Source organism: Apteryx rowi, unplaced genomic scaffold (assembly GCF_003343035.1).
Source record: "Apteryx rowi isolate R43461 unplaced genomic scaffold, aptRow1 scaffold_117, whole genome shotgun sequence".
In the NCBI taxonomy this organism is placed as follows: Eukaryota; Metazoa; Chordata; class Aves; order Apterygiformes; family Apterygidae; genus Apteryx; species Apteryx rowi.
Genome location: NW_020447386.1, coordinates 582416 through 602081, shown reverse-complemented (window position 1 = coordinate 602081; position 19666 = coordinate 582416). Strand labels below are relative to the sequence as shown.

Sequence of the window (19666 nt, the reverse complement as noted above, 5' to 3'; positions counted from 1 at the left end):
ATTGCAGCAGGTGTTGCCAATCAGGAGTAGGGAGGATGCTGATTATTTTTTTCCAGTTCTTTTAAAAGAAATGCGAGAGAAAATTTCTAGTCATAAATCCTGTTAAAAAACAGGTGGGAAATCCTACAAATGGCCTTTTGGCACTTAAATCTTACACCTTCAGCAGTCCAACTTCAGAAAGAGCTTCAAGTGATAATAAAGTTTTAAGTGCCATGCTGGCCTCGTTCAGCAGTATTTTTGCTTCATTTTAAAGCCCGCCCAGCCTTAACCATGACACAGAATCAGAAGCAAAATACAATAGTAAAAATGACATAAGCGTATGCAGAGTGGGACATCTACAATTTTATACAAAGTAAAAGTAATGAGGTGACCTGGCTGGGCACCTCCCAGGGCTGTGGGGCTGCAATCTCCGGCAGGGGCCTGGTTGCCAGGCCGGCAAAGGGGGGATCCTGCCGGGAGGCCCGCGGGGAACCGAAGCGCCCTCCGGCTTGGCCCCCGTGCGCTTCAGTGCAGTCGGCTCTCTGCGTCTTTCAATGTACTACACAGGGAAAATCATGCTCGTTTTGTAGCGCCCCTCCAAGGTTCGTTAGTGACTTATTTCTTCACAAAGGTTGCCACAAAGCAGCACAGGGAAGTCAGACCTGCTGGGCAGGGGCTTCACCATATATAAACCCATTCGCTGTAGAAGACTATATACCTTTCAGTTCATTAACTGCGCATTACTTGGTGCAACTGAAGCATTAAACTGCCTGACTCACAAAGGAAGAGATATTACAATGATTCTGTCAAATACCCTCCCAAAACAGGACATTTTCCTTAGGATTTGGCTTCTGGATCCATTTGTGGATATCATTCTGCTCTGATTATAAACAAGCAGTGCTAGATACAGCCCTGCACTGTGTCCTAGCTCTTTCGGGTTATTTGGGAAGCAAGTCCTGCACACCACCTGCGTTTTGGAAGCCCTTCGGAGCCATCCGTCACAGGTGCCAAATAAGTGAGATGGGAAAAGCAAATCACTTGCACAATTAAGTAAGAACGCCACTCTGAAATGGCCAAAGCACAGGAGATGCTGCGTGCTTCCTGTCTGGTTCTACCTAGCTTCATTCATTTAAGAGACCAAGTATGTCATGGGGGTTGAAGGCACTCAGCCAGGCAGATAGGCTTAGTCTGATTTTCCTTATGAGGCCAATAGAGGGAGTTCGGGCTTCTGTTTTGGAAAGGAGCATTAAATCATCCTGTCAAAGAACATTGCAAGACAGACATAACAGGCCTGCGAAACAGCTTCCTTTTCTAAACATACTCAGTTCTGTTCTCAGGAACAATTATTTTAATCTACAACTGCTTTCATTCAGCTGCAATAGGGTAATCAAAAGTGACAATATGCATATCCAAACTACTGCTGTTGGGAAGAACCAAGGTAGATCAAGCCACTGGATTCTCATAGAATAATATATTTAGACATTCTCCAAAATGCTGCAGTGATGTAATTCATTAACAAAAGAACTGAGAACAATCTAGCTTTCCATTAAATAGTTAAGTGCACTATGCTTAACTTTAATCCTCCAAGCAAACTTGCCAGAAAACAGTTTTTGACTATAGTGATACTGTGAGACACTTGACATCCATAATAGTTACTAAAATATTAAACCACCACTTCTGTATTCAGCTTGTATGCTATACTCCTTCCCCTGTTCAGTCTCCTTCTGTCTCTCAGTGTATGCTGTTTTGTGGTCATTAAGTTTCTAAACAGACATTGCCCAAATCCCATAACATAATGCCAATAATAACAAAAGTTAAGTTTATCTACCCAAGAGGTAGATATTAAGAGATAAATAGTCAAACATTATATGCAGAAAACATAAGTAGAAACATATACTTATGCAGAAAACAAASTCCTACATAAGAACTGCAGAAAGTGCTCTCAGGAAAGGGCTAATACAAATACACTATACAGGATGTAGATCATTATTTTCAAAATTTTCTAAGAACATTCAGGTTTTCTCATGTTATGTGTCCCATATGGTAACAGAATCTCACAAATTACAAAAATAGGTCTAAGGGACTAAATCCCTTCTTTCACCAAAAAAAATTTTTAAAAAAAATTGCAACCTTAGCCAAGACAGCTATTCTGCCCAAAACCCAAGTGTAAATGCAGCTATCCCTAAAGAAAGGGGCTTTCATCAGCTTGGCCTAAGCTGGRGAGTAATATAAACTACAGCAGACAACTTTTGGCTGAGCATATTTCAATTGATATGACAGTATAATTGTAGTAACAGAGTGTTCTGGTATAGATAAGTTCTGAAGCAGAGCATAAATGTTTTCACTGATGCAGTGTTGGATATTTCAACATCTGTAAGAGGAGGCTTGACAGCTGTTTCTGAATATCTACATCTACAGTTTATAGATTGGTCTCTAGGTGGAGCCATTCAACACCCTCTCTGAGCAATGGAGAACAACTGAATGCCTGACCCAGACATGTTTGGAAACATCAGTCTGAATTTTCTAAAAAGCAGCAAGCCATAATTACATGATGTCTATAACTGCTCATTAATATGGCCCAGTAAAGGCTCAATTGACAATTGAGCATATTTAGTTTAATTAATCCCTGTTGTTATTATTATGGGGTTTTACATTACCAAGTCATCCACCAACCTAAACAGGTCAGACTTCCTGATACTTAGTTGAGCATGCGTGACATCATACTGCACACAGATAGCTGTCAAGGCATGTAATGGAGGCATTTTTGTGAGAAATATCACTTAATTGCAGCTGATGCTGCTGAATTAGTCATACTTCCTTGTTGTCTGTAGATGAGACATTGAAGTTTAGCTCTTCTATTTCAAGACAGTGTGTTCCACAACATGAATTTAAAAAAAAAGAATTGCAGTAATGAAATAACCCACACAGCTATACAAATTCTGCTCTTTAGCCATAAGCAAGCCAGCGAGACACAGATGATTTTTTTGGTGACAAAATATGGATCTAAATACAAAATTTAAGTTTTGAATTTATACAAAACCTGTATCACTAAAGATACAGGGTAGGTATCAAATAACTTAGCTGAAAGCTTGTAGGCACAGATGGATCTTTTATGAACACATAGGAGTCTCCTCAATGTTAGTGTTGGTGAGCTAATTAAAAGTTAATGATTCCTATATATAAAATTAAAAAAAAATCTTAATGCAAAAGCATTTTGAGCACAAATTCATAATAAATTTCATACACAGACAGATTTTACCTGTTGGGTTTTTTTTTTTACTATGATCTTTATAAAAACTTTCTAGTCTTGACTTCTCCCTGCCTCAAACATACACATTTTCTTCGTATGGCATAAACAAGCTTTTGAAGATGATGTCAGCATAATTTCATAGCTGAAAGACAAGAATTGTAAGTGTACTTTATATGAAAATAATTCTGGAGATATAGTTACACAAAAAATTATAATCTCACATCTTTACAGGGAAGCATGAATCAAATAGTTAAATTTGTTGTTTTGTTTTTCCTGCAGACAATTTCTTGCAGGAAGCATTGAATGTTATTAGCAGAGACTTCCAAAAATCTTATACCCATAGTGCAGTGTGCATTTATTTCCTGCTTTGCTTTAAAAACTAAGTCTTCAGTTTAAGCAGCAATGTTACACATGGGTAAATATTCCTGAGTCAATCTGTAGATTGCGTGCTTGAGATCTGCATAAAAATCAAGCAAAATCATTGCCAATTCAATTTGGCTGATGGTTTCTCTTACGTTCGGAGTGTGATTCTGTGGCAGGGCAATAAAAGTCTTTGTATATGTCTACTACACTCTGCAGCTGAAAATATGGGAGCAGCAAAGGGTAATGATGATATCAGACTTCTCTGCAATCACTATAAAATTAAGAACTCATAAACAAAGGGACCAGGATAAAAACAAGCTTGTAGAAAAACATGAAGAGTAGCTGTCCTGCAAAGAAAACTTATGACTCATTCAAATGTATGAATCATACCAAACTCTATGCAAACATAAAGCTTTATGTAAATAGGTAGTGCTGTTGGTCTGTTTGGTGTCTTATCAATGGGAACAACTACATCAAGTGTTAAAGTCTTGCTCAATATTGTGACTAACTGACTCTGCTCCATTTGCTGTGTCTTAGCTACCCCTAATTTCACTTGGATTTCCTGTGTTTGCTGTTTCTTGTGTTCTATCAGCTGGGGACAGCAAGCATCTATTTTTAGCAGTGACAGGTAAAACACACCACACTCAAGGACAAAGACGCAATAGCTATTGAGCAAGGATACAATGTGAGTGAATAAACATCTCCTGTTGACTTCTTGTCATTTGTCAGAAAGTTACTCATTATTCTCTCAATTTTTACACAAGAAAAATATTTTGAATGTAGAGTCTTGCTAATTAAAGTTTTGCAAAGCTTAGATTGGAATTTTCACTCTACAGCACTGCAGATTGTATTTAGCCTGCTGGAACAATTAATTCACCATCTTTCTCAGGAAGCCTGAGGTTCTTCCTGTTACATGTACTTATCTTAAACTATACCACACAATCTGTTTCTGGAGTCTTATGTTGATATTTCTATTACCATTGTCATTATTACCTGCAAGGCTAAGCTGTATATTATTAAGATGTTTAAAGCTAAACAAGCCTGGTAGTCAGTGTATACATATTCTACCTTAACAGCACTTTATCTCATCATCTACTGTTTTAATTAGTGTAAGGTCACAATCCCTCTTCTGAATCGGAAGCAAGCTACTGACTACATAATGCAACTTGACCAATTACCTAATTCCAAATGGCAAAATTGCTCATTAACTAGGCATTGTAAGGACCAGGTTTCTTTCTGCTTGTATTTGTGTTTACTAAGATATTAATACAGTTAAGTAGTAAAACTTTAGGCAATTGCTATCACTGCCGAGCAATTTTCTTTTACAGGCAGATGGATGACACAAATGATGAGAGCCATTAGAAAAGACTTATCACCTCGGAAGTTATAATCAATATATAAACTATGATATATTGGTACTTTAAAATGGTACACTAAAAGGAATTTGCTTGGCAGCTCCCCTAAGAAACAATATCTGAAGCATGAAGGCAATACTTAAAGTAAGAGTTCCACTTGACAGATGAATCATGAGTGGTTCACGTTTTAGAGGTTCAAGAATTAAATCCACCTGTGAAAAATGAAACAGACTGGAAATAAAGATGCTATATGGCAGACTTTCTATTAAGTATATTGTATGTACATTGTAACTCTCATCTCATCCAAGATCACAGAATCAAGACAGCAAAACAGTCTGCCCAAGAAGCTTACAGTTAAATCAATGTAATTTTAGAATTCTGTTACTTTATACCTCATATAAAGCAAGTGTCGTAACACAAAACTATGTAATATACAACAGAATTTTGCACCAACTTTTGAAAATGGTGCACATTTCAAAATACTTTTTATTACCTACTGTATCTGGCACAGTAACTCATGAAGTAATGCACTTTCAGAAATGGGGAACTTCACTATATCACCATGATAGAAGAGTAGTTCCCATAAACCTTTTGGTCTCAAAGTTGACATTAAGATCTTCTCTTCAGAGACGGTCTAACATTGGCAGTTTTGAGCAAATTCCCCCCTGCAGTTTTGTTTTCTCTTTGTGTAGCATTTTGGTGACTTATTAAAATGTGAATATTAAACTAAATTTATATACTGTTTTCCTGGTTTCAAGTTCTTTCTTTGCATTTGCAAGCAGCACCAAAATAACTGAAGTGATTTTGGCTGCTTTCCATGAACATATTGAGGAATATGGCAAATGCACCATTCTATACAGTACATCTACACCTGTATTTTGTTTCTTCTGGATGTGACCATAAGCTGCCTGCACTGTTACACAGAAGTGGTTTAAAATGAAAGCCAGAAGCTACACATACACACACACACACAAAAAGAGAAAACAAAACAAAAACCCCAACTCTTTAGAATTTTGTTTCCAGGCAGTCAACTTTCAAAGCACTGAACTTGCAGAAACAAGGGATGTGCACCTTCTTGCTTCTTCAGACCTATGCAGAAGGCCAGGCATTTTAGAAAACAGCAGCTCTGAAACATCCTATTTTTTAGGCTCCCTCTACACTTCCGTGCAGAAAGTTTATTATTTGCCTTTAACTTACTGTTACTTAGTAACAGTGACAAAAGAATTGGAGTGGCAAGCTACAGTAATTTACGGTTTGCAACTGTATTATGTTCATCTGAAATGAAAAAGGAATCTTCTTTAAAAACTGGAGCAGGTCAGAGTTTCTAAAGCACAGTGAAAATTTAAGGCACTGTACAAATGATTGATGATTATTGCTATGCTGGTTCATACAAAAACTGATCTGTAATTAAAAGTGAAAGTTTACATGCTTAAGATTTTATTAATACACCATTTTCTCGTCATTGTGATTTAAATGGTGATACATGCAAAACTGTCAATTTGCCTTCTGAAAAGTCACAGATTTGTGTTCCTTTCTGATAACGTGTAATTCTCAAGTACTGAAATTGGAAGTCTGGAACAGTGTGGCATATTGCAAAGACAACAAACATTCTAATTCCTTAAGCCTCTAGGATTATCAAATTCCCTACTCTCTTACACAGAGGATATTAAACCTATGTATCTTTGGAATAGAAACCTAGGCAGAGTTCTAAATCAGTGTCACAATGGCCTGTTTTTCCAAAGCATCATTAAAATATTTTTAAAAGTAGAACATAAATGTCCAAAACCCCCACACTAGTATTCATTTCTAACTAGATATGTAAGACTTAATTGTGCTCTTATTTCTCTTTGCCAATTCATTTCAGTAAACTTTTCTAGATGTACTATTGGATAATAACTCAATAATAAACTATCTACATATTTCAAACATTGTAGTAACAAATACCTGTTTATGCAAATTCAATTAATCTACAAATAAAGAACTGTGCTAGACTTGCTCGTATGTCCTTCTTGACAGAACCTCTACAAGCCATCATTTTTTTTCATTACACAGTTACTGCGGCACTATAGAGAACAGGATCATAAGTTATGTTGTTAAAACCCAACCTTCTCTCCCTTTTGATTCCATCACGTTCATTAGAACAACTGGCTTGTGTGTGAAACGTTCTGCATTAAGAATAAAACAGCTCTGAACAAAAGCTTCACAGCTTTAATCAGCTTAAAGAATTCTGAGAATCAGAGATAGAATTATGTGAAATATTCTGGCATAGCAGTTTTAGTTTTGCTTTTTAAATAAAATKCCATTTGATTCCATTTTGAAACCAATATTCCATTTTGAAAACAGTTTTATGGATGCATATGCCAAAAGGTAAAGCGCAAGAAGTTGAAAGTAATCTTTCACAGTTGCCCTTTCTCACATTCCCTCACCCTAAAAAGACAAAAATGGGCTTCCTCCTCCTCTTGCTACCATATTGGTAAATAAGTTAATTCTTCTTTCTAAATCAGCCATATTAGTTCTTGTCACCTCATTAAATAAATCAAGAGATATTTTCTTTGCAACTATTGAGTCTGCTGCTTTTATAATACGCAGTGCGTTTAGGAGAAATATTGACATCCCCCTTCTCATTAAGCTGTCTACTCTGCACTGAAAAAAAAAATGCAACTAAGGAAATGGATCAACATTCAACATTCATCCCAAATATAATCTTGTTTTTTTAGCTGTCTTCCCACTCTTGGCAAGCTAGCTACCTCATCAATAAACATGACTATACTAATCCCACCTCACTGCTTTTTAAGTGGCATAGACAAAACTACCTTTTCCCTGCAGGACCTAAAAAGCAATGGTCACGAAAGGTTTGGAGTTCAACTTGTCCTTGACCACCTGTCTCTACCCTCTAGTATTTCCACCAATCAGTTTCTGGAGTTTTTGCCCTGTTACACTGTAAGGAATGTATCAGTGTGTACCAAGCAACAGAAAAGCCACTAAGCAAAGGATAAATACAACACTCAGAGCTGCCTGAAAAATGCTGGCATGTCCCCCACTATGTATTTATAAGTCCTTATTCCATAATTCCTCAAGATTGATTGTTATAAGCTAAGTGAGAAAACTCTGTTTACCACTAACTTTATGAACATAAGAAATTCTGAGAAATTAAATCTTCACACTGAAGAATATGAAAGACATTAAATCCATGACCATTGTGTGTGCTGAAAAGCTCAAATACATTGCTTAAGCTCTCCATATAAAGAAGCAGTTTGAAGTGTTAAGATAATAAATCAGGAGAAGTGTAGAAGTCTCAAAAAGCCTATAGTGGAAATACCACTTATAAATTGCCAGTCAATGGGTCTTGCAACCAAATCACTGAAAAAAACCTTGCTTTGTTATAAACCAAAAAATAATAATAAAACATACTACTTAAGGAAAGGAACGTAGTACAGGGTGAAAGAAATACAGGGTGAAGACACATGATTGGTTAGTAATCATAACAAAAATGTAAGAAAAGCCTTTTTATACAATTTAAAATTTCAGTGAAAGTTTGTATTTGACATTATCCTACAAAAGTTGTAAACTTGTGACAACAAAGTCCTGAGGGCGTGGTACCAGTGAATCAAATCTATAGACCTACTTGAGTTTCACTCCCCCATATTCATTTGCGTAGGCCAGTATTTTTCACTTTTTTCCATCTCTTGGAATACCAAAACCACTTTTATAATGGCAGGCATTATTCTCATTTCACATTTGTGATCAGGGATTAAACATATTGCTTACATTCAAACAGTGAGTTAATGACAGTTCAGGCTAGCAGTAAGTCTCCTCATTTCAAGTCCCCAGTCATACAATATTCCTTTCACTTATAGACTCTTTTCTGTCAGGGGTCTCTGCAATGGCTCTGTCAATATTGCTTGCCAACAGCATCAAAAATTACAGCAAATAATTTTATTTCTTCAGCTCATGTTCTAAATGTCGTCAGCAACACAGTTAAGGACCTTTATATAGACAGTGGTCTTTTTTAATTTATGCTCTGAATACTTCTAACATGTTCAGTTTGATATCTTGCTGCAACAAGATCAAGGTATTTGATTCAAGGAAAAAAAAAAAAAATCAGGCCAGGAGACACTGTGTTCTTGTTGACTGGTAGATTTGACAAGTCATCATCTACTGAGTTTGAAAAAGAGGTGGAATTGCTCCTGCATTAGCAAGTTTGCCGTTCATGGTCATTTTACAGTGCAACTTATCTAAAGCAGAGAGAACTCTGAACACAAAAAACACCCTTAAATCTGCAAGACATACACCAAAGCACAAATAACATTTTGAGACATAATGAGACATAAACCTCAGTTTTTCTAATAGTTTTATCATTACAAAAGCTTAGCAGCAGCTTAAGCAGACAGCTGGGATTCTGCCACTGCAATGACGGCCAGCAGCCTAGCTTGGGCAGTGAACTGAAGATGTTGCAAGTGAACTTTTCTTCTGCAGCAGGAACTGCAGGAGGAAGACAGAGATGAATGCATGTCACAAATATACCTCACACTATGCTTAAGAAATACAATTCTCTGTTTGCATTGTTTTGGTCACTACTGTTTTTCACAGTCCGAAAAAAAAGCTGAGCCTTTACCAAAAAGACATTTTATTAACTTATATTCTCCTAAAAAAAAAAAAAGAAAAAAAAAAGCCTTTCTGGCCACACTGCTTCCCATAGGAGGTAGTATAGAAAACAGAACCAGTAGTACCTGCCAGCAACATCCAACATACAAGAACAGAAAAGTTACATGGTAAGAGAGCAAGAGGAACCAGGAACAGGTTGCATTATGGAGGACTATGGCTAAAAAGAGAATTTTAATACCATGTGGTTTTAAAATAAGGTTATATATACAGGTAATACACAATGAATAATGAATTGACAAAGGCTGCAAGTAAGGTTTTGGTTAACGGTTTATATAACATTGAATGGCCAGTGACTTTGTTTTCAGACCTAAAGATAAAGCCTATGAGCATATAGGTGTTTTTGCATATGGTAAATTAGAAGAGACTGGTCAAAGTTCAATTAGTTTTGTCATTTCAATTTTTCAAAAGAAAAAATAGCTATGAATTTTTCCCCAGAGACACGACAAAATCTCCAGTTAAACAAAACACTCTGGATGTTTTATTGTGCTGTCATTACCTTGTCTTCTATTAACCCACTGCCTTGATTTATTATGCTAATTTTAGACTGCAAGGCTTTTAGTCAGGAGCAGATAAAACAGATTCAATGTTTGTAAAGACCTATGTATTTTGGGAATCTGTGAAAGAACACTCAGATCACTGAGTGCTAAAATACAAATTGCACAAATCACTGTATTTGGTCTATTTTTTTTTTTCAAATGATGTAAATCCACAGCAGTGTAACAAGTAGTTCAGTTTAAGTGGTATATCCAAAAGCAGCCATTTGCTAATATGCTCCCGGAGAAGATGCAAAATTTGTCCATTCTGGATAGGATTGTAGTGAAATGACTGTAAATCCCATAGTTGCATCCTGCGTAGAAGGGCTCTTGTTTCTTGGTACATTTATCTTCCTGTTTAGGCAGGAAATCATCTAACTAATGGTATCTCCAATTTTTTTAAACCATTTCTTATCATAGTAATCTTCCAGAAGCAAAGAAGATCTTCCAAATGTCAGCACCTTTAGATTTAGAAGTTTATATTTCTTATACTTTCCAATACTTCATCATGGAACCAGCTTTCAGTAAACACACTAGAGCTTTGCAAAGCCTCAAAAAGACGTCTATAGTCTTCCGGGTACAAGTTAACTGTTTCAGCATTTTCTGGAATTTCTAGCTCTCTCAGTAATTTGCGGCCATTGTACAGGCTCCATGAACTGAAACATAAAACAAACAAAGTCATAATGGAGCATTTCTTTCTGTGAAAAAAATAAATTAAGATCAAGAAACAGTATTTGAAGGTCCATTTCATTCTTTCTCAGCTTCTAGAAGTTTACATTTTCTTCCTATGACATAAGTTATTTTCAATCCATACTGCAAAGGGGAGGAAACCTCTGCTAATAAGGTTTGTAAATACCAAATAAAACCCCCAGCAGACAAAAACAATACCAAACCACATAACGCACCTCATTGGAGGGTGACTCTCCCCCCCACATAAGTCAATAACAGGCATTACAGCATAAATGGATTTATACTTCAGTGCCTGGGAAATTAAAGCCAAGGTCATCTTCAAGAAGATGATTCAGTCTAGCATGATATAGTATGACATACAGAAGAAAATATGTGGGTGGTGTAAATAAACATATCCATCCACTGTCTCCCATGCACATCATTACAATGAAAACTAGACCTCTTATATACGCGCATACACATTAACCACAGAGGACGTAAATTAAAAGCCTTTAAGGATAGCTCCAATTCCTGGCTGAAGGATTGAATGGAGATTAGGTACACCATTGAGCTTTAATAAAGAAAACCATTAAGGCTCTTTGCACTTGTCTTTGCTAAATGAGGTACAGGAGTCTGTTAGCATATTAGATTTTTCCATTCTGGAAATTAACATCCATAAGCCACTACCAACGTATGAGAAATAATCTATGTTAATTTTTTTCCTCAACAAGTTAAAGCCAATGCTTCCCAGAGTGCAAATGCATCCTATTTATGAGAGCAAAAATCTAGTGACCACAAAGCCAAATGAATAGCTCCCAGGTCATATCAAAGAGAGCAGTTAAAGACAGCTGCATAACTGGTAAATAAGTCTAAAGCCTAATTTTTGAATTAGATAACAGCAAGCCATTTGAGGACATCCTCACTCAACCCTCCACAACCTTCAGTCATTCTCATTAGCCTTGCTTTGATGCTTCTTACAAACTGAAGCTCTGTTCCAGCTTTTTAATTTCTATACCTGGAAAATCTTGGTGACTTTATTAGTGTGTCTTTAAGCTGAGTAGAAACTTCTTGCAGATATGTGCACTCACTTCCATTAGCTATACAGCCACATACTGCATCTTTATACTGTAAATACTTCCCTACCTTCCTGCCAAACTTCTGAATATAGCCCAGGAATATTTCCCAAAGATATTAAATTTGAGTTTGGAAAAATTAAATCTTCTATTTCGCATTTAGATGCTTAGAACTAAAAAAAGAAAAAAACTCAATAAGCAAGCTGTATTTCAACTGCAAATAAATACTGCTTTGAGAACATATTTTAGTATTTTTCTATAATTCTCTGAAAAAAAATTATACATAATACATTTCTTCCTTACTTACTTTAATCTATCAATAAGTCTAGACCTGGGTTTAGCAAGACACTGTTTCACCATGAAAATAAAGGTAGCTGAATTTTTGGCCTTCATGCCTCCTGTAAATAGATTTTTTCGGGGAGTCAGTCGTATCAAACATAAATGGTCATTTGGCAACCACTGAAAGAAAAACAAGTCACTGCAAGTAAGTCATTTTTAAGGCAGTATCTTTCTCGAGGCAAGAGTAAGCATTTCATCTGTGCCACAAAAAACATTTCTTAAAGAGCGTTAACTTAACAGGAGAAGTCATAACAAGATAATTTAATTGGAAGCAAAGGCTATAAAATTTCATTCTAGAACTAAGATAAAACTATCTTTTTTCAAACAGGAAAGGAAATAGGAAATACATAAGAAATAAAGCAGATATCTTTTTTTTTTAGATTAGAACTTAGTTCAAATAGACAACACAGGCTTGATGCATGAACTTTCAAAAGAGATTGTGTGGTCTATATTATGCCTGTATTATGCAAGATTTCAGGTCAAATCATTTCAATTACCTGCCTTTTGTATATAAATATAGAAATACTGGAGTGCAACACTTGAAGACAGTACTGCAACGCGAGGATTTTATGAGGTTTGGAAGGGACAGAGTCTTTAATTGTCATAAAGGTACTTCTGTACTGGCAGCAATGGATATATCATCCAATAGATCTCCCATATGTACTTCTCCTAAGGCTGTAAGGGGTTACAATACATCTTACACACTCCATCTGATATGCCTCTCTACATGACATTACAACAACACACTTAAGTGTGTAAGGCATACCCAACCACTTATACTCACTGATAGTCACTTACATTATACAACAGCATTTCAAACAACATTCAATATACTACTGTAGCATGTTTTTGTGGCGAGGGTAAAACTAAAAACATGCTTTTATGTTATTGGGTTTAAATAGAAATATTCCTTTATTATACAAAAGAATATCAGTACTTCTCTAAGAGAAAAAAAGTAAAGAATTTTAGATGAAAAAGGGGGGATGAAAATCTAAGCTTTGAGACCCACACTTTTCAGCACTTAGCTAGCACATGGAATCTAGGCTGGACACACGAACAACTAGCTTCATCAAAAACAGCAACATCCTGATGGTGCTATTAACTGCAGTAAGAGTTTTGTTCAAGCAGGTAGACATGAACGTATTGGTAATTCTTCACCTCTTCGCATTCACTTATGTTGTTAATTCACTATATTTTTTCCTTTACAGACAATAAAAAGATACTAATTTATTTCAGTTTCTACTCAATAGCAATTCTGCACCACACTTCTCATGCATCTACACACTGCCTGTGTGTTTTAATTAAAAGAACATTTCTTAGGAAATACGCTATTCACAGCCAGAAAACACATTTGCGAATGCTGTTATAAAGTTATATTAACCTATATTTAATTAAAAGTAGTTTAGCTACACATTTAAAAGGAGGAAAGCCCACATAATGGTCTTACCGTGCTCTTCGGTACCGCCAGTCCCCCATTTTTCAAATTAGTTAAAAATGATGACCAAGGTTCCTATGGGAGGGAACAAATAAATTACAGAATTAAAGTGCTTTGCTAGAATTTGGAAATTATTTATCATCAATCATGCCAAATTAGAAGTTTACTCCAGTTCTAAAATTTACTTTAAAATGGTGTAAACATATTAAAAATAGAAAAAAAAATTGTAAAAATTTAAAGTAATAAGCACACAAAGTCCAGATTGAATAAGTTATTTTGTCACACTCCTAACAAAGTATCTGAGTAGCACTGCTGAAATTACTTATAATCAAATAACTTGCATATATTACAATAAATTAGCAAGGCTACTTAGAGGTTTCAAGTTCAGAATTTGAAACAAAGCTGGAAACTGATAGGAAACACCTCTGTAGTGGGTCTGACGAAAAGTCCCACTAGCTCACTAGTCTGACTCCAGCAGTAGCTGCAAGCAGATATATAGCAAACAGCATAAAATCCAGGCAAGCATATATGATGGTTTCTCAAATTATTTAGTCTCTAACTATGTAATGCTTCGGAACGTCCTGAGCCACATCTGGTTTCTATACATTTAGTAACCCTCAATAAATTTTTTTGTCCAGGTTCTCAGTGAGCCATGCAAATCTTCAGAACCTAGAAAAGCCTGGCAAGGAGTTCCACAGCTTTACTACACTTTTGCTGGTTTTGACTTGCCTCCTCCAAGTTTCACTTGATACCTGCAATTTCTTACATTGGAGGAGCCAGTGAACAATTAAACCCTACTCATTCTCTCTCTGATCTCCATGATTTTTGAGAGTCATGGCCCTTCAGAAGGGTACTTTCTAYGCTACACGGATAATAATCAGATACCAAATCTGATGCAGTTTCAGATATCTTAGGATATTCTGCCTGGCCTCCAGTAGCCCATCAACAAGGGCACTGGTCTCAGGTAAGTCCTGTGCTGTATCTGCTTGTGTCATGTGCATGTCTCAGACAGCCACGGGCATCCAAAATGTGACTAGCTCTAATGTTTAGGCACCTAACTTGCTCTCAAGGAGTCTTAGAAAATTTCATCATTCCTTATATATAAACTATTCCATGCCTTTAGTCATCCTTCTGTACAGAACTAAAAAAAAAAGGCAGACTCCAGATTGGGAAAGGCAGTAAGCAGACACTCAGTCTTACAAGGACATGAAGTTTTAAATACCAAACATGGTAGTACCAATATTAAACACAGGCTAAGTTTATGGAYACTGCCTTAGCAGAAAATGCAAGGCTGGTAAAAGCTTGTTGGAAGCCAATACCTTGTGAAACTTTTAATTCTAGATTAGCAAAACATTAAACTATAAAAGTAGACTCCTAGAAAAACAGCACACAAAAGAATATAATTCTATAAAGCTTGAAGCAAGTGAAAGTTGGTGGCCGTGTGTGTGGGAGGGAAAAACAATTTAGAAAACCTTAAAAATAAACAGAAGACTTTGAGAAGGTAAGATAGTTATCGACTAGCAGGAGGCAGACCTGCTTTTTATATAAAAGCGCTAACTGAAAAAAAAACCCAACCTTCTACTGAACACTACTCAAGAAGGAGAAAGCATACACGGTGGCAAAATGCAGAAGACATACAAAGAGCAGTCAATGACAGATTGGCAGAGCAGAGTCTTTCTGAGTCTGAGTCTCACATAACACCTCGCAGGATGGAAAAGACCCATCTGTTGCCCAGAGATCACTTCCTTATCTACCAGCTTCTAAGAACAAAYCCTTTGAGTGCAGTGGCTTGTAATGAAAATACTGACATCATAGTTAATGATGCTGCTCAACTGTACATCCAAGAGTTTTCAATAGCTCTCCAACTAATTTAACTGTCAAATTAGCTTCCAAATAGTTTCCAATGGTAAAACAGTTTAAACAGTTTTCTGTAAACACGTTTATAGCATTAACCAYGTCAGCTGGTACGAAATACTTACCATGTGCAGAAGCTGAATTTCACATCCTACTTGCCAAAGCACAGAAAGTGCTTGGTAGGCCCTCACTTCTACAGGTTTTGCTGTTAATACCTGACAAAACGGCAAAGGAAGAACTTTTTTTTGTTGCAAAACCCAAGATCGCTCTTTATCTAAGCAAAATCCTTATAAATATAACAAGTGGTAAAAAATTCAGAGTGAAGTCTAAAATTCCAAGTTAAATTTACGTTAGGCATCAAATACATATTGCGCACTGTCTTAGTACATCTCGTCAGAGAACAAGACTGGAAGACATTACAGCAGTCTAAGTACTTTTTTGCTGCAATTTTGATAACTGAACTGTGTAGGAAATTCCAGCTTACACTTTCTGGTCCTTTGTAAGGCAGAGTCGAGTCTCATACAGAAGAGAAGCAGGCACCATGTTTTGTATAAGAATAATGTGGGCAGAGTTAGCAGCTCTTGAGTACTTCTACATTTATGGGAGAATATTCCCAATAAGRCACAAGCATAGTAAACCAAGACTGTTAAAATAGCATCAGGTGATTACAGTGAGCACTAAGCCACTTGCACAGTTATCATCCTGATCAATATTACAGATCAGACAACACTTGGCAAAAAAACAAAAATCTCATGGTTACTTTCAAACAAGGCAAAGAGAAGTAAATCAAACTATTGTGTGAAATTAGATGTCCGTGTTAAGAAAGCCATTCCATACTATCAACCAAAACAAGGAACCAACAGCACTCATTAAAAGAAGGCTCCAATTGCTTTTACTTAAGTACATTTAACTTATATTTAGAGGGCTCACAATAAAACCGGAAAACTTAATATAAAAAAAAAAAAAGTAGTAACTGCTCTAAAAGGAATAGGCTGCCTTCCATCTGCTCAAAATCTGGCCATTAAAAAGATACCACTTAACTGGATATCCACCTGTCATTTCTTAGAAGAATATACTAGTTTGTTTTTTTTTTTAAGCAATGTGTTGGACAGACTGCAGGTTGTGTACGCACACGTGGAAGTCTTTGCTTACCTCAATAATCAAAGTTTAGCAGCTCTGTATGAACCTCACAGTTTCACAGAAAGAAAAGGCATCCCTGAACTAAAAGTCTTAGGACAGAATATAAATTAGGAACAAGCAACCCAGAAAGCTAATTTGCACCCGAGTGTACAGAACTTACATGTGTAATTCATTCATATTTTGCCTCATTTTTTTCAATACTACATGAAAAACGAGCTCAAGTGGGCAAGTGCATCTTACTGAGTATGACACTTAGTAATGCTGCTACTCTTCACGATGCCTTTTGAATTCCCTCTTTCACTGACTATTACGTGCAACTAGTAAACAATTTTGTTGCAAAAACACATTACGGAATTTAAGCACCTCAGAAGTTAGAATGGAAAACAAGCGGTCTGCTGTTGCCTATCCTTCACAAGAACAGCCTTCAAATTTGAAAGATTTTTGGTTATGTGACAACAGAATGGTTTCTGACAAATAAAAGAAAAAGTTAAATAAAACAAGAAGGGAGCAGACATGATTCTCTTTTTCTGCCAGAAATTTTAAACCAGTAGCAAAAACATTAACTATATAACTGTTTTGATGATCTATGTAGCAGTTCTCGACTACCTGTAAAATATCTTGCACCTACCTTGTACTCTTTTTCACTTATAAAGACGTTGAGTTCTACTCTTCCATATCTGTATATGGAACTGCATTCATAAAGGGCAAAAAGTAGCCTCCATAGCGTGTTTCTTTCCTTTTTTTGTGGTAAGATTCCAAAAATTTTCACAGGTACATCTGTTTCAGTAGCGAGTAAAAATATCTTTAAAATATTGTGAGATGGACTGAACAATCTGATGCTAATGTGTAAGTTACAAACAATTAAAAAAGTCTGTCAGGTCATTTTATTTGAGAATGAATAAAATTCAAACTTTATTCAAAGCCAAGTCCATTTTGCATTAGACTAAACCTTTATTAAAGGCATGCAAATAGCTGAGATTTCATATTGCCACAAGATTTTTTTTAAGCTATTAAGAGGTTACCTGAATAAAACTGAAATTTAGGAAATGAGCATATAATCTGYATGAATCCAGCATATGTATTAAATAGAACATATACCCAAGCAAGACCCAAAGATTTTGCCAAACTGTCTATGCAGCCTYTAAATGTATCAGTAATATGTGTGGCCATATATGTGCATTTACCTGCTCTCCAAGGAACTGCAGCTACACCCATAGATTCAAAAAGTTTCTCAGAACACACAGCAGGTGGTTTCACTGGTCCAGTGATCAAAGGATCCAGTCTGAAGAAGTCACCATAAATTACTTTTAATTGTCCATCCAATCTATTCTCTAGGGACTGAATGAAAATAAGTTTCAACTGAAGAAATGTGGACACAGTAAGCTGTCTTGCAAAACACCCATCCCAAACAAAACAAAAAAAAATGTTCAAATACTACTTAAAAACAGTATCCAGTCAACAAGAGTCAACTCAGCGTCACTTCTCATAGCTCACACAAAAAGCAGCTTCCTCTATGATGGAAGACATTTTGACATTTTTATGCCACAGAACTACAACTTTAAAACACATTTTTAAACTAGTAAGATGTTCTGCAAGAATGTTTTGTAAAACAGCTGAAAGCTATATTCAGCTGAGCAACCCACTGCACTTAATGATTTACAACTGAAATTCTTCACATGTACAAAGAGAATTCCTTTACACACATTTTAAATCAGGTGAGCGTCTTCAATTCCAAATCTCTATTTCAAACCACTGTACCACAATCCTTTTGATGTAATTTCTAAGGCTCTGTGTCTGACCACCTTGGAATCCATAGGACGCCAAGACGAACAGGAGAGGGAAACACTCATAAGTGTCTTAATACTCCGAGTCAATTGCAGGACAATAGATTAAATAATATTGTGAGATAAAGACTATTTTTATAGGTTTCTGAAAGCTACACTCAAACATCTTGCTTAAATATATAGTGCCACAATCATTCTGATGAATATTAGCCTTAAGTTTATAAGTGAATCTATTCAAAGGGAGACTATGAATTCCAATATACACAAAATGTCAAACAATTGATCATAAAATAGCAAAATTGTTGCTGAATGTGYTAAGTAAAACCAAACATTACTTATTACTTCTTTTTAAATATTATTTCAAATGTTACAAGTAATGATCGCTGAATAACTCTTGAATTCAACAGTCACACAGTTGTAAGTTAATTTCTCACTTTCCCCTTGATTAATTTTAGAAATGTGCTATCAAATCAAAAATCTACCTGTAAGTTTGGAAGAAAAGCCGAGTGACTTTCTAGAGCAACAACTCTAACACCTGCATTGAGTAAAGTCCGGGTCAAGACTCCAGGACCTGAAGGGGGGAAAAAGTATCTTTTTTCTAAGTGATTTCCTTCAGAGATTTTCCCAATACAACACTTGGCGCATACCACTTTCAATAACGAAATAAATTGTGTTTGTTCAAACACACATCAAAACAAAAATTAGAAAGGAAAAAAAAAAGGATTTACACAGCCTCCCTAAGATTACTCAGTGAATTAAACACAGCATCAAGGTTTGATGTGCAGGAACATTAAAGATATTTCATATATTTCCACTGTTTTTTGTTCTGCCAGTTGAAATGTATCTTCAAATCTTACCAGAATTATCCCTATACTTAAAATATCCTCTGAAGAGATTACTGTAAGAAAACTCTACACAAGCCTGGAGCGCTAGCTCAGGCAGGGCCTGCAGCCCTAGGCCCGCTGTTATGGACACAAGTCCCGAGACTGCGCCCTAACGTATTTCCCCCAAAGCTCTGCATAAACAGACCCGAAACCCCGTTTGACTTAACGCCCCCACGGAGAGCCCAGGCCGCGCCGCAGCACAGAGCGGTCCTGCCGGTCACCAGACCCCGGTCCCAGGAGGAAACGGGGCCGGCGGAGCCGGCAGCCCCCCCGCCCCCGCCCCGCGCGGCCCGTTAGCGCCGGCAGCCAGCCCGGGCGGGCTGCGGCTCCCGCTGACCCCCCA

The 19666-nt window shown here is 36.6% G+C and overlaps 1 protein-coding gene across 1 annotated transcript; it reads right to left on the bottom strand.

Moving 5' to 3' along the window:
* Positions 1-9281: 9281 nt before the first annotated feature.
* On the bottom strand, positions 9282-19122 carry TFB2M (transcription factor B2, mitochondrial; the record flags this gene model as incomplete). The annotated part of the gene is made up of 7 exons (XM_026082278.1): positions 9282-10801; positions 12195-12346; positions 13674-13736; positions 15641-15730; positions 17284-17432; positions 17840-17993; positions 18922-19122. Coding segments are annotated over 7 exons (996 nt in total), but the record flags the coding sequence as incomplete, so codon positions are not given.
* Positions 19123-19666: the final 544 nt, after the last annotated feature.